The sequence below is a fragment of the Strigops habroptila genome, chromosome 14 (genome assembly GCF_004027225.2).
Source record: "Strigops habroptila isolate Jane chromosome 14, bStrHab1.2.pri, whole genome shotgun sequence".
Classification (NCBI taxonomy): domain Eukaryota; kingdom Metazoa; phylum Chordata; class Aves; order Psittaciformes; family Psittacidae; genus Strigops; species Strigops habroptila.
Window position 1 is genome coordinate 8893872 of NC_044290.2, and position 15581 is coordinate 8909452.

Genomic DNA, 15581 nt, shown 5'->3' on the forward strand with positions numbered 1-15581 from the left:
GTCTTTGGGGTTTTTTTTTTTAAGCTTAAGTAGAGGTACGTGACCTTTTATGTTTTTTAAGGGCTGGAATTACTGATACTCTGCTAAACTAGGTGAATTTGCACCCACTGTTTTTAACGAGAGAAGCAAAGGGGAGATGTGGCAAATAAAGTGTGTACCACGCAGGAGATTTGGGCTTGCTTTAGAATTGTGTGATAAGTTCATATTGTGTTCTGTGCCTTGCCTAATAAAGATTGTAGCCCTTACATTGTAGCCTAACTGAGGAATAGGCTACTTCCAGAAGAATGTTTTAAAAAGTCTGTACATTTGCAATCAAAATACTCAGACCAGTGAAATGATGGTAGTGACCAGGTTCTGTAAAACGTAGCTATTGGTGACTACCATATTTTCCTGTAATGGTTGGGGTGGGTAAATACTAGTTCAAGAAAAGTTTTGAGGCAGCCTTTCAAGGGATCAGGGTAGAATTGAAGTGATTCTGCAGTGTAATGTGTATAAGATTCTTTTCGAAGTTTCAAGAAAACCTTTGTGAGAGTTCTCTTACATGCTGTGAACAGCAGCTGTGTGCAGTCTCCTGGCTGCCAGAGTGCAGAGTCTCATTAAGGCTCTACTAGGAGAAAATACAGTTTGAGTCTTGTACCACAGGATCCAGGATGTTGTCCTCAGTCGTTTTTCCATAGCATCCTGATGAGTCAGTATTGACTGTCCATGGTATGAACTGCCTGGGAGGGTTGGTATTTACTCGCCTGTTGGCTGTTGTGAATGGTGAGGTGCTTGCACCTTCTGAGCACGTTCACAAGAACTTGACTTATTCTTACTTCTGACACCTCAAATCTTAGTTCTTTTATCGAAATCTTTAACGGTGTTCTCAAGTGCTATTTAGAAAGGGGCTGTGTGGAGAATTTCAACTTCTGCTGCCCTTAGTAGCCAATATATATAAATAGTTGTTGCCAACAGCACTTTGAATTATCAGAAATCAATGCCATGCAACCAAAGGAAGCTATTTCACTGTCTCCCAGCTTAGAAAATTACATAATGCTTTGAGGTAAAGATGTCATGCAGGGCTTTTTACTCCCTCTTTTTTCTTTTTGTTCTTTGATTTAATTGCATATATGTTACTTGCACTGAATTCTTCAGCTTCTTTCCCCTAAGTTTTAGTGGAAGAAAATACATTTTGCTCTTTCATTTGTAAAGTCTAGAATAAGAAAACATACTCTGAGACTGTTTAATGAAGGAACCTGGCCATGTAAGTATTGTAATTTCCTTTGTTTGTGGTAGGCAACAGGATTACCTTGTTAAACTTACGGCAGAAAAGTAAGGGCAAATTGAAAGTAGTTTTATGGTTGCCTTTACTTCATATGCTTTTCTTAAGCAACAAATTGCAATAATTGAAGTTTGGCAGCTTTTTAAATGAAAAAACTAAATTCTGGGTGAAACTCCTTGGTTTAATACAATTTGTGTTTCTGTTAACTAGCAGCAGAATTTCAGCATTTGCTACTTACTGGTAGAGAAGAAAAATTCCACAGCACTGCCAGTACAGGTTAGTTTAATCTGTAAGTACCTGATGTTCCTATTTGAAATAATTTGTTCAAATGATACCACTTAAATACCTGAGGGGAATTTTGGTCTCTGCAATGTGAATGTATCTGTTATCTACTACTGTTCCCAGTAGTGAGTGAACAGCTAGATTTTTTGGAAGATCTGTAATGGTTTTAACTACACTTGTTGGTAGGTAACATCTGCAACCACTTCGAAGGAAAACTTAATACAGAACCTTAACAAACAGCCATTGGTGTTACTGAAAAGCATGAAGATCTAAAGTTGAAGTCACTTCTTCAGTAACATGCCTATTAAAAAAGAGGCTGTTTTACCAGTGAACCAGTTATAGGATACTGTATTTGATGTGTTGGGGAATAAGCATTTGTGTTGGTAAGAATCCATAGCAGTAATATTTCTTTTGATTTTCCTTAGTCATTGCTAATACTGTCTCCTACCAACAGATTTTACTTTGTTAGGCTGGTAAACCAGGAGCTTCTTGTTCTCTGCTTTTATTGTTTTGCTTTTCTTCAGCCCATTTCAGCACTTCAGAGGCTACCTACAAATGTGGTTTTGCCCAGCTGTTTTATCTTACTCCAGAGTTACTGCTCTGCCTCCATTCTTTTTTTTTCTTCTGCCCTATTCCATATTTCTGGAAATTTTGGCATTTTTATTTCATAGAATATTTTACACCTTAAAAGAAAATAGGAGAGATCCTCTGTGATTGGATACAAGATGCAGCCCTCTCCAGAATAGCTGCACACACATTTATTCTTAGTTAAGCTTGTATACCTCACCTTTGCATATCAGCACGGGAGATGAAAACTTGCTGTGCTGTAGCACATAGCATAGTTTCACAGCTGGATGAGCTGTAATAATTCACTTCTCAAGGGCATGTTACCACATGGTGAATTTGAGGGGCTTTTGGCATCGTTAGTGGATAATGATACAGAAACTAGGTGTTGGGAAGATCAGACTGGTGTGGCAGCTGAACAGACACTTCAGTTTGTCAGCACAGCTGAATGGTGTAGAGTGGTTTCATGAAAGACTTGACGTTTCCATCAGTATTGCTTAGTTTAGAATTTTGAGATACTACCTGGCACTGCAGAATTCATCCTACTAACAAAACGTTTCAAGGGGATTGTATCTTCCCAGGCTTTAGAATAATTACACTTGAAGCCCATCTGGCATCTTCTCTACATCAGTTCTCAGTTATTCACACTAAATTGCTTTGCAAAACTAGCCACATGCAGATTTTTGAATAATGTTGCATAGGTGTTTCTCCCTGGGGAAAAAAAAAAGGTTGTATAATAAAATTTTCTAACTTACCTTTGCCTATAATTCCTAAATCATCATGGCAGATATGCATGAAAAATAGGGATACGTTCCTGTGAGGTCATTATCCTATTAACAAAATGTGTGCATCTTCCTTTTAACTTCTGTGGTTGGCCCTAGTTGATACTTAATGCAATGCTCAGTACTAAGTTGGAATGAGTAACTGATTGCTTTGGCTGCTGAATTACTTTGTGAAGTCTCAGTTTTGGCAGTGGTTGGATGCTGACCTGCACTACTTGTACACCAGCTTGGCAATCAGTGGGGATAACTAAAGGATAGTGGTGTTTTCTAGTGTCTTATGAACAAGAAGTATATTTGTCCAGGGTAGATCCTAATATGAACTCTGGTAGAACGTCATCTCTTTGTGAAACTTTTTATGGCAATTAATTATAGTACTTCTTGGTAGAATTAAGTTTATTTTCTTTTGAGATGGGATCAAAACAATACAGGAATCAGAGCTTTCATATCCAGGTGAGAAGTCTTAAGTTGTAGCTCGACTTCTGAGGCACCGTTACAGCAGCTGTCCAGACTCGTGGTTCAGGAGTCTTCCTTCCCAGTTCTGATAAGGAATACATGGAACAGTGAGTCATTTCACACTATTTCCTTTAGACTTCTGCTTAATAACTCCAAATCACCTTCTGAGGTTCTGGTCGCTGTGCAGCGAACCCGGGCTCGACTGTTTTTCCTGCCTTCTTAAAGTACCTTAAAGCACGTGATTGAATTGTGTCCCCTCTCAGTGTGTCATGAAGGTGTTTTCTGTAACTTGATACTGCTTTTGTGTAAGTAGTGTGACAGGGATGGGATCACTGATCTTTTTCAAAAGACAGGTGGCAAAATACTGATGTTGAATCTAATTTGAGAAGTGAGAGACTGGTAAGTATGTGCATCACTTTAATGCATGCAAGTAATAGTAACAGTAACTAGCTTAATTTTATAGCATTCAGTTTACAAAGAAGATTCAAAGAAAATATGGAGCTAACTTCATTTGCATCCATTGGGAACCTTCTATGAACTGTATGTTTCAGGAATGGATCATTGCACATATACAAGTCTGTAATGTGTGTCTGCCACTTTGTAACAGTCTCTGATTAAACAGAAGTGAACCACTGTTTCTGTGTATTTTTTTTCTCCTCTTGAGGACCTATGCAAAGTATTATTGCAACAAATGTTAGATCTTCCAAAGTGTGTGTGAGTATAAAATCCACCTTCTCTCCTGTTATGCTTTGAATAACTTGGTACTATCTCTCATTGTCTCTAAACTGCAAAAACTCATTCATGTGAGCTTTATCTTAAAGTGGTTTATACCCAGAGACAGCAAATGCATTCTGACTTCCCAACCTGTTACTTCCTTTCGCTGCTGGTCTGCTGTCCTTCTGCTGAACTGTCTGTACAGAAAATTTAACTATTTAAGTTGGAAGAGTCAGGGAATGTGGAGCAAAAGTATGGAACAGTGTTTTCATAAAACTTGATAGAGTGTGCTGTGACCTGGTCTGTTCGAAACTCATTTAGGGTGATGTGCTGGAGAGATGAGGTGGCTTTGAAGGTGAGTGTCTGTGCAACTTCTGCCTACAGGATGAGAACAGGTTATTCTGCTAGGCTGGTTGGTCTCACTTGGCTACCACTGTTTACTCATAGGTTAATTTCTAAAAGATGGTGGAAGATAAACCCATTATTTTATTGCTACACCACCTGGAACAATTCATGGCATTTTGGATATGTGCAATGAGGAACAAGTAGAGGACCCTCTAGAGAAGACTGCTGCTTTGCATGAGCTCTTCACTGAAGTTTGTCCTCTGGCCCTTTTGGATCTAGGGAAATTTGGGTATTTGAAAAACAGGAGAACTGCTTTGTCCTAGAAGCTGGCTGGAGCAAGGGGGGCTTGTGTGGTGCCTGGCTGGTTGAAGTGCTCCCAGGTTTGACTTACCAGACTTTGGGAATTTGACTGTGACTGGGTAAAGAATAAGAAGGATGGGTCTGTACTTTCTGCCCTGTGAGCCTCAGCAGGTTGTTTTGCAGCATGGGAGCCAGAGTGCTACTCTGTATATTTATGCTTTTTCTCTAAATCTTTGTTTGTTTTCTTTTCTGCAGGGCACAGGGGGAGGATCTTCACCTGATAAGGTGAAGCGTTTGGATCTAAGCCTTTAGCTTGTAAGAGGTAGAAATGGGTATGTTTGCAAAGCAAGACCCCTACTTAGGCCTTAAAGGAAAGACTGGAGAGTTGGCAGTGGTGGGGGCTGCAGGGCAAGAGCAAGTTACAGTATTCAATCGGGTGTCTGCAGGCAGGAAACAAGTTACAAGATGAACCCTTTTGGCCAAGCCCTCCAGGGGTCCGCTTTGCTGTTGGTCTCCCACATGGAAGGCAAGGGAAAGAGACTGGTATGGCCTGGCCAGCAGTGGCAAACTGTTTCTGCTTCCTGAGGCCAGAGCATGAAGGCTTGGACTAGGTAGAATAATCTTTGGCTTCATCCTGTTTGTTCTGAATTCACAGTGGCTTGCAACCCCTCCTCCAGTTTCTTGCTGTGCCCAGATCTTGGCCGAAGTTGGAAAACCAAATCATACCTTGCTATTGTTAGAACTGCATCTTCAGGTAGGGTAATTCAATTTTCTGGAAATGGTAATTCTTTATAAAGAATGTTTATTAGAGTAAAACTTAAGCTATATGACAGGTTTTCTGGAAATTTTAGTCACAATATTGGCATTAAACAATGTGAAACTCCAAAAATAGCAAGCAGCTTTTTTATGAGAAGCTGGTTGGGACATGATGGTTGCAGACACAGTGCTCACAAAAACTCCTTTGCATTTTTCACATTAGTAAATCAGGCCAGACAATATTTTCAAACATGGCTGTGTTTGCAGTAGACACATTTGGTCCTGGACTGTGTGGACATTTCTTGGATAATGCTACAAAAACAGTATGTGCAGTTGTTGTTTGGTCTATGAAATCATGAGAGTGCTTAGAAATAATCTTTTTTGTTATGATTGTCTCACTGCTGGAGTGTCTCTGCACCCCTCTCCAGATACAGATACTGGTATGGTTTGTAATATTTACATGGAGAAGCAATGTAAGAGTGATGCAGAATTTGCAACCTGTTTTTTTTTATCCTCATGTTTGCAAAGTTGGCTTAAAAATTGCTTATTTACCCTCTGTGCTCCTTTACTGGTGATTGGTTTGCAGTTGATGGGTAGATACATTTCATACATTTTGGAGACTCCAAAACTATCGGTCTTCTGTTTCAAGGTGTATTTTTGCTAGTAGGTTTCAGATGTTTTTAGGTATTTGGTCATTATTGTAGTAGTTAGATGTGGTTAGTGCAGCCCACTTGGTTTAAATGTGGCAGCAGACACTCAGTGCCGTATCTTGGCAGTAGGCGCCATTAACATACTAAATGCCTTGTGTTCTGCTGACGGCTGCATTATTTTCAACCTCAATATTGAAAGCAACAAGACCCTTAAATGAAAAGCCTAAATAAAAGGTCACATTTTCATTTCCGGGGGGCACTGAATCACGATGGAGTGGCAAGATAGGAAGCTCCGTCACGTGACCACGTATAAATAAATCTCTGTCCTTGGTCCAGCCAGAAACTCTTTTGAGAATGTCACGAATCTTGTTAATGTTCCATACAGTTCCATGGAGCCATTTCATTCTCCTCTCGTCTAAAGACCCACTAATTAATTTATCAATTTTATTTTTGTGCACAATCTTGCCTAAGCCATAACCCTTTCCCAGAAAAAAGTGGGTGTAGATTCTTTTCTTTCTGGTAGGAACATCCTTCATCTTAATGTCATATAAACGTTTCAGGGTTTGAAGGGCTGAGTTTAGAATTTCATCTTTGTCTGCGTTAGGCTCTTTGTCTAAGGCCTCATCTGGCCAGTACAACAAGGTGAGCAGAAAATGGGCACTTGCTGGAAAGGGTCTTTTTGCTTTAAAGAATCTTGCACTGAGCTCACGAAGAGTTTGTGCTGGAAGAAGTCTGGCTGATCCTGGTGCTAAGCATGATAATGTGATGTGGCACAAAATGTAATTGATCAGATCATTGTCCTCCAGCCTGTCCCGAAGTGGGTTTTCTGTATAGAAACTAAGGATCTTCTCTAGCTTTTCAGCTGATCTGGCCTCTTTCTTATCTGTTAAGAATGACAGGATATTGGTGACGTTACCTCCACCACTCTTATAAATATTCATGCGTCTCATCAGCTGGGTCTCAAGGGCACTGTTGCTGTCCTCCATAAGTGATGTTGAGATGAAGAACTTGGCATATACCTCAGACTGTCTCTTTAGCCATTTTCTGGGGTTATAAATTTGTTCTTTTTCATCTCTTTCATCTTCCTCTTCCTTCTCGTGGTTTTTATCTGTTTGAAAATAACTTAGGTCTTCTGAAATCCATTCCAGAGCATTGTACAGGTTCTGGCGTAAGCCTTTTAAGCGGGAGTGAAGCTTTGCCCATGTTTTTTCGATGTCTTTAGGAATGTAATCTGTGATCAGGTATTTCACAAGCTCAGAGTATTCCCCCTGTGGATTTCTGTGAAATACATCAAGTGTGGACAGAAATCTAAGAAGGCGACATCCGACTTCGACTTCTCCAAAATAGCCGGCGTTGTTCATACTGTCACGTTCTGCTTTTGCAGCCTGTTGTGCAGCCCTGAAGCATTTCATAGCTTTAAGAGCGATTTCTATCTTTTGAATGATGCGTTGGGGAGTGTCCTCCTGTGTCATTTTATCCACAGTGAAACTAAACCATTTCCTGTAGACTTGACCTTCTGTATCTAAAATATAAGAATCATTTGGCATATGAGATTTTGCAACCCCTGCCCAGTGTTCTGCATCTTCAAACTTTTCGTTGTTATAATATAGTCTGGCAAGCTGCTGGGCAAAAAAGGGATCTTTTCCAAGGAGTTCATAGGCAGCTTTTAAAACAGCTGTAGCTTTTTCACAGTCTTCAGCTTTACAGACATGTTCAATGAACGGGGAGAACAGAGTGTCAGTATTGTCACCCCTGCTTCTTTTATCGCGTCGAATAAACAGATCTCTGATGAACTTTATGAATTCCTCTCGTCCAAATCTGTTTTCAAAGAGTGACTTTTCCTGAAGAAGACTCATTGCAAGTTGACTTTGAGGTTCATTCCCTGAAAGCTGATGCAGAATTTCTTTTGCAACCAGACAGTGTATTATCCGAACAGATAAAATATAGGTGGTACTTTCCCTTAGCTCAATAAAAATCATTCTTACTTGTTCACTCAAGTGACTTTTGAAATCATATGCTTTTAATTTCGTCTCTGCATATGCCCCCAGTCCCAGAAAAGCCTCACAGTGTGACAATGAAATATATGAATTGGGCACATAAAAATTAAGCAAAGCCACATAACGCATCAAGCATGTATCACGAGAAGAACGGTCTATGTCTTGCAGTATGTGCCCTACAAAGTCTCTCACATATGTTTCATTGAACTCCTCACACATGAGGACAAATGTGAGTATGAATTCGGGCTTGACATCTTTCTGCTTCAGTTTTTCAAGTTTGGTTCTGAACAGACTTTTCTCTGAGTCCGTCAGCTTGTGCGTGACGGCAACTGTGTCCAGTGGAGAAGCCTTACAAAGCCTTTCGGGGTCATTGGATCGTCTGCAGCACATGAGGATGAAGTAAGGTCTGGGGGAATTAATTTTCCTAGTTGCTACAGCGTCCATTAACTCATTCCTTAGTTCTTCTAGATAGTCTTCATCATAATCTTCGATCAGGAGAAGCACAGGAAAACAATGACTGATCTCTTTCTCTTCATAGTCTCTGAATGCAAGCGCATGCTCGCAGACAGTTGCAGGTGGATATGAGGCTTTGATAACAGCGCATCTTAAGTCCTTTCTTCTTTTCCACAGAACTTGCCGTACTATTGTGCTTCCACCACTTCCAGGGTGGTGAAATACCTTCAGTTTAACCACAGAACAGTTGAGCCCGCTTCCTCGTAAAATGTCATCCAGCAGTTTGCTGGCATCTTTGCATGCTTCACGTTCAATGATTTCCCCACAGCGCCTTTTGTCAGCAAGCCAGAAGTTTTCCCAGATGATTTTTCTTCCTTGGTAAAAATTTTGTTCTATTTCTTGTATTTCTTTTTCAGTCAAAAGATCTAATTTGACATCATCACATTGGTCAACACAGAGGATTTCTAGGGAGAACAGTTTCTCTTCTTCCAGCAAGGGAAGGGTGCACAGCCCTCTGGTAGAAACTGGCAGGTGTCTGGGTTGTGCTGTCGAAGGCAGCATTGCTTGAATGGTGGCATCTACATGACTTAGCTTCATGCCCACAATACTGCATTTATCCAGTGTCTCAATGCTGCAGGATGCCTGAGCTAGATTAGCCCACTTCCCATAATTTTCTTTGGACTCTGCAATGCAAACAATGTATTCCGTGCCATTCATCTCCGTATAGAATTCCTGAAATGTATCCACAAGTGGTTTCTGCACTGGTGATAGCAATAGGAAGAGCACAATGAAAGACCGCTTTGGCAGGATCTCATCACAGATACGAGTAATTGCTTTTTTCAGGTATTTTTTCTTTGTTCTAATCCATGTATTTTCATCACAAGGTTTTTCATCCCCGAGGAAGTCACTGCGCCCATTGCAGAATACCCAGCTGGTCTGGTCAAACAGGCACAGATGTTTCTGAGAGGGAGGGTTGCCAGTCTTGCTTTCATTGGAAAAATCCTGTAAAAAATAAGACCTTGTTGCATGGTGTTCTTTGTACTTGCTATACAGCCCCGACACGTTGGAATGTTCATCAAAGTCAAAGACACAGAAGATGTTCAAGCGCATTAAAAAGTTGATACTGTTCAGATTATCCTTTTCACATCTGTTTGTGACAAGGATGTACCACAGGGAATCGTCCATGTAGCTTTTGCCATCGTTTAGTAGAATTGCTAACTTCCTTCCTAAATTTTGAGATACTTCTGTATGTACTTCTGTGCTGGAGAGCTCAGCTCTTTCTCTTTGAGCATCCCTATCTTGTAAACCCTGAATAAAAGTAGCAAGATGGTTGTGTTTCACTGGTTCAGACTTGGCTCCCAGTCTCTGATAGATAGATTTCTCTTTTGTCAGAGTCACCTTCTGGCTCTCCTCATTGTATTTTGGCAAATACACTTCAAAAAGTCTGTTCTTTACTAAACTGCATGTTGGTTCAATGTCAACCTCCACCACAAATCTTTGGTCCTGAGAGTCTTTCGAAATCACTTCAACGAAAACAGGGGGGTGGATACATTTCCTTGCAATTTCTTGTATGTTTTCCTGAAAACACTTTTCTATGTGATCTAATGCATCAACGTAGCATTCCGGCTCTTTGACCTTGATGCCAACAATCTGTCCGTGTTTGTAGCCCTTGTCCTCAACACTGTCCATGATGCCAAAATGTATGGTGCCGTTTGTTCGAATGTTCATGCAGGCGGAAGCAAATCGTATCACTTCGCAGGCAAACTTTGATTTCAGTTGATTTTTGTTCAGTTCTGCAGCAATGGCAAAGGATTTGTATTCGTGGCAAGGAGTGATCAGATCACTGACTCCTGATTCTGGAGCAAGAACTTTGTCTTTCACGTATTTGAAATTGGTATCCTGACTTCTAAACGGTCGACAGTTGCTGAGCTCTAAAACTTCATCATCACCATGTTTAAGTTGGGAGCTTCTCCTTTGCTTCTTGCCAGAAGCAGCAGCTGCGTGGTCTCTGCTGGCTTTATCCTGAGCGGGGGCATCTCTGGAGCTTACCGGCTCCGTCTGCGCTTCGGTTCTGTCGGGTGCTTTGCTGCTGGAGTTCTTGCCTTGCTGTGCTTTTTCTTGGAGCTGCAGAAGTTCATTTCTCTTGCGGATTAATATGTGGATTTGGCCTCCCTTCATACCTATGCCTTTGAGGAAAGAGTCATCCAGTTCCATTAGTGCTGGACCTGTCACTTCTTCCGCATGTAGTTTTTCTACATACTCTTTCTTGATTCCAGTAGATTCCAGCCAACACTGGACATGGTTCTCGTCCCATTTGTTTACAGGTAATGTTCTGTAATCTAGAAGTTAGAGTTATGTATTAGTAACGCAAGCTAAAAACATGTCAACGTACTTCACAGGCATATGATTCTTGCAAGACTGGCCATATTGAATGCCAGATTCTTTTATTTCTACCAGTCCCAGTGAGAGACTGTGTCTTCTCAAATATGTCAGTTCTGATGACTAAACCCAACCTTAACCTTAATTAAAAGCAATCTTAGGCAGTGGTGCAAGACTAATGAATCAGTGAAGCAGGAAACCATGAGGGAGGTTTGGAAATGATCCTCAAAGGGAGTCATGGGAATAACCCAAAATGGTTTTTTGAAGGGAATTGATGGGATGAGGTAATCAGAACCAACAGGAATGAATTCTCGAGAGGTTTGGGGTAGATCATTTACCCACTTGAGTCTCTCTGTTTTCCACTAAATAAGAGCACTGATTAGTTTCCCCACTAGAGATGAACCCTTAAAATGCAGATACTAAAAAGCAAATTGCTACATATGAAGTAGACATCTTCCAAAAGCAACACATACCCATTGCCTTTGATGAGGGAAATCCTGCTGTTGGCGAACAAAACCCTAGAGGGGGGAAAAAATAACTGTCTTCAGATTTACAGTTAACATTCCTGTGTTAGTTAAAGCTGACGTTACTTGTTCTGTTTTCCCGACCTCACTCCCACCTCTGGTGCTCACTGGATTTTCCATGGAGCAGTTCAAATCGCTGCCCAGCCCCACAGCATTTTATTTTTTAGTGGGGTGTCCTTGCCTGGTACATGACATCCTCTGCCTTGCTCCGGCTCTGTTTGCAGGGGTACAGAGATGGACTGTACTGCAGGAGGGACCATATTAAATTTGCCTTCTCAGCATCACACCAGGAGTGTCTGATAGATTGACATAGTCAACGGTAGCCATCCCTGCGCTATGGACTAGGTAACGGGTCGCTGAAAGGTGTGTGGTGGTGGTGATGTTTCTCTAACTGCAGTGTGAAAGCTGACCTCTGGCAGGTTCAGCAGCTGGCTACAGCCCAGCCAGGTCCCTCCCTGCAGCTCGCCGGCTCTGACTTAAGGTGTAACAGCCAGCGTAAAAGGTAGTTGTGGGGCTCTGCGCAAGCTCCCTACGAGGTCTGAAAGTACAAAGGTTGTAACTGAAGGAAGGCAGCAAGCACACACTGGCCTGGACCACAGCTTGGCAAGAGGTGAGTTCAGCAGGAGGTGGCGGTGTGGGGAGGTGTGGAGTCCAGGAGAATGGGGATGCTACAGAAAACGAGCAAGTGTGTATTTACAGTCTGACCAGATGCCTACAAGGTAGACAGCTTGTGGGCTGACTGTGGCACCAGCATAGCCAGTGGCTTTGGTTTAAGCAAGTGGCTCTCGGGGGGGAGCATGTTACAGGACTGCTCTGATGTCCCGGAGGCGTCAGTGGCGCTCTCTGAGGTAAGGTAGACTTTTTGTTTTGGCAGGAAACCAAGTCCTGGCGCCTGGTGCAGCCTTCCCCTGACACGGGACAAGAATGTCCCTGCAGTAGTGGCCTTTTGGTGCGTTGTCCACCACAGCAGCTCCCAGGGCTGTGCTTGCACAGTGATGGGGCTTGTGGTGAGGAATCTCCTCTCCCCGTGCTTGTGTTCTGCCACCGCCTGCTGTGACATCAGGTATTGGGCGGTGCTTTGTGGGGAAACGAAACCGAAGGGGAAACAGAAACTGGGGTGGGGCCCGGCTGAGGGAGCACGGGGGGGCCCATGGCCTCTGCTCCCACACGGTTGTAAGAGCAGTTGGAGGGGGTGGGGGGTGGTCCCTGCAGCCTGTGTGCACCCCAGTGGGGCCAGGTGGAGGTGGCTGTGCAGGGATGGAGCTGTGGATGTGTGGGGACAGATATGTCCCACCAGCCCACAGAGCTGCTCGGCAGTCCCACGTCCCACTGCTGAGCAGCTCTTTTCCCGGGGGGGTGGTCGTGCAGGGAGGTCCTCGCTTTTCTGAGGCTTGCTGCCAGTCAAGTAATGTGCCAGGCTCAGAATAACCCCCCACCCGCCTCCCCATGCAGCAGCACCCAGGGCTTACCTTGCCGAGCCTGCAGGTAACAGAACTGTCTCCAGTGCTGCACTGCCAGATCCTGCCCGCAGGGAAATGCTTTCCAGAGGACACGAGGGAGGGAAGATGCTCCAAGGTGCTTCGGTGCACAGCAGGGGCAAGAGTCCGAGTCCCGTGGATGTCTCTGCAGTGCTCCTGTGGGTCTGCAATAGTGCTGCTGCTACCTGGCAGTAAAAAGGGGAGCTGCTTTAGAGGAACATTCTTGTTCCCCTGTCAGGTCTCCACCCCTTCCCAGCGCGCTGTTGCTGGGTGGTGCTGCCTTCACTCATCCTCTGCCTCCTGTGCACTCCCCCGCACCCCCTGGTTCCTGGGTTTGGGCAGGGTGTGGTTGGTTTGGGTTGGTTGGTTAAACGGATCCAACCCCTTGCTGCTCCTCTGTCACCTTCCCTGCAGCGCACCAGCGGGAAGGAGAGAAGGGCAGGACTTGACGTGAGGGGCTCCCTCAGCCTGCTCCAGCAGAGCTGCCTGCCGGGCTTTAGTTTTCCTGGAAACCACGTGGTCATTTACCAGCTGGGTTTCACAGAAAACCCCCAATGTGCTGGTGTGGCTGGTGCCAGCGCTGCTGCTGGCCAGAGCGGCACCGTGCCCCTGTGCTTGTCGGAGCTGCTCACCTGCCGGGGACTGTCAATAAGGAAACGAGGATCCCGGAACTGCAGGGAGGGTCAGTGCTCCCGGAACGAGAATGTAGGTGTCTGTGGGAGTGTGGGTGTCCATGTCTGGGTGTGCGTCTGTGTGTGCGCCTGTGTCTCTGTGGCTGTCTCTGGATGTCCATCCCTGCATCTGTCTGTGTCTTTGTGTATACATCTATGTGTGTCTCTGTGCCTCTGTCCATCTCTCTGTCCCTCTCTCTGTCCATGTGTCTGTCTCTGTCCTTTTCTCCATCCATCTGTCCATTTGTTCGTTTGTCTCTCCATCCACCCCTCTGCATTTCTCTCCATCTGTCCGTCCTCATCTGTCCGTTTGTCTCTCTGTCCATCCGTCTGTCCGTCCATCCACCTTTCTGTGTGCCCTTCTTTCTGTTGGTTTGTCTGTCTGGCCTTTTGTCCATCTGTCTTTCTGTCTGTCCTTCTGTTGGTTTGTCCATCTGTCCATCCAGCTGTCTGTACTTCTCTCTGTCCATCAGTCTGTCCATCCATCCTTCTCACTGTCAGTCTGGCCATTTGTCTGTCTGTGGGCCCGTCTGTCAGTCCATCAGTCTGGCCGTTCATCCATCTTTCTGTCCTCTCAGTTGGTTTGTCTGTAAGTCTGGCCATTTGTCCATCTGTCTGTCCTCTATGTCGGTTTGTCTGTCCATCCACCTGTCTGTCCCTCTGTCCGTCCTTCTATCCGTCCATCTGTCTGTCCATTAATCTCTCCGTCCTTTTGTCTGTCTGTCCATCTGTCTTTCTGTTAGTTTGTCCATCAGTCTGGCCGTTTGTCCATCTGTCTGTCCATCTGTCTATCTGTCCATCCATTTATCCGTCTGTCTCTTTGTCTGTCAGTCTGTCTCTCCATTAGTCTGTCTGTCTGTCTGCTCGTCCATCTCTCCGTCCATCCGTCTGTCTGTCCCTCTGGCCGTCCTCTCTGCCTGTCCATTTGTCCATCTGTCTTTCCGTCTGCGTGTCTGTCCATCTTTCTGTGTGTCCTTCTCTCTGTTGGTTTGTCTGTCAGTCTGGCCTTTTGTCCATCTGTCTTTCTGCCTGTCCTGTTGGTTTGTCCATCTGTCCATCCTTCTCTCTGTTGGTTTGTCTGTCCTTCCATCCATCAGTCCATCTCTCTGTCTCAGTCAGTCTGTCCTTCTGTCAGTTTGTCTGTCCGTTCATCCGTCTTCTACCCATCTGTCTGTCCTCCTCTCTGTCCGGCTGTCTGTCTGTTCTTCTCTCTGTCAGTTTGTCCATGTGTCTGTCTGGCTGGCCGTCTGTCCATCCGTCCATGTGTCCCTCTCTCCATCCATCAGTCCATCTCTCTGTCTGTCCTCTCCATTTGTCCATCTGTCTTTCCGTCTCCCTGTCTGTCCATCCATCCATCTTTCTGTGTGTGCTTCTCTGTTGGTTTGTCAGTCTGGCCATTTGTCTGTCCATCTGTCTGACCATCCTTCTATCTGTCCATCAGTCTGTCTTTCCTTCCGTCCATTTATTCATCTGTCTGTCTCTTTGTCCGTCAGTCTTTGTCTCTCTCCATCGGTCAGTTGGTCCGTCCTTCTGTCGGTTTGTCTGTCCATTCATCTGTCTTTCTGTCCGTCTGTCCCTCTGTCTGTCCTCTCTGTTTGTCCAGCTTTCTGTGTGTCCTTCTCTGTGGGTTTGTCTGGCTGTTTGTCCATCTGTCTGTCTTTCTGTCTGTCCTTCTGTTGGCTTGTCTATCTGTCTGCCCGTCCTTCTATCTGTCGGTTTGTCTGTCCGTCCATCCATCAGTCTGTCTCTCTCCATCTGTCTGTCTGTCCATCAGTCAGTCTGTCCTTCCATCCGTCAGTCCGTTTCTCTGTCAGTCTGTCCATCAGTCTGTCCTTCTGTTGGTTTGTGTGTCTGTTCATCCATCTGTCCATCCGTCCTCTCCGTCTGTCCATCCATCCTTCTGTCAGTTTGTCCATCTGTCTGTCCATCCATCTTTCTATGTGTCCTTCTCTCCGTCAGTTTGTCTGTCCAT

General features: G+C 44.3%; 2 protein-coding genes across 3 annotated transcripts in view; one reads left to right on the forward strand and one right to left on the reverse strand.

Annotated features, from left to right (window-relative positions):
- Positions 1 to 3754, forward strand: part of ZNF207 (zinc finger protein 207) — a 22203-nt gene extending 18449 nt beyond the window's left edge. The window contains exon 15 of the transcript XR_003994365.1: positions 1472 to 3754. The gene's annotated coding sequence lies outside the window, so the exon portion shown is untranslated. The remainder of the gene's footprint in view (positions 1 to 1471) is intronic.
- Positions 2066 to 13396, reverse strand: LOC115616704 (sterile alpha motif domain-containing protein 9-like). 2 transcript variants are annotated; one of them, XM_030506278.1, is made up of 3 exons: positions 12930 to 13396; positions 11410 to 11454; positions 2066 to 10896 (listed from the first exon to the last, which is right to left on the reverse strand). In XM_030506278.1, the coding sequence occupies exons 2-3, from the start codon at positions 11411 to 11413 to the stop codon at positions 6251 to 6253; spliced, it is 4650 nt and encodes a 1549-aa protein (XP_030362138.1). In that variant the 5' UTR covers positions 11414 to 11454; positions 12930 to 13396; the 3' UTR covers positions 2066 to 6250. The 2 variants fall into 2 exon arrangements, with proteins under 2 accessions (XP_030362138.1, XP_030362139.1); XM_030506279.1 differs by lacking the exon at positions 12930 to 13396 and having other exon boundaries at positions 11410 to 11846.
- Positions 13397 to 15581: the final 2185 nt, after the last annotated feature.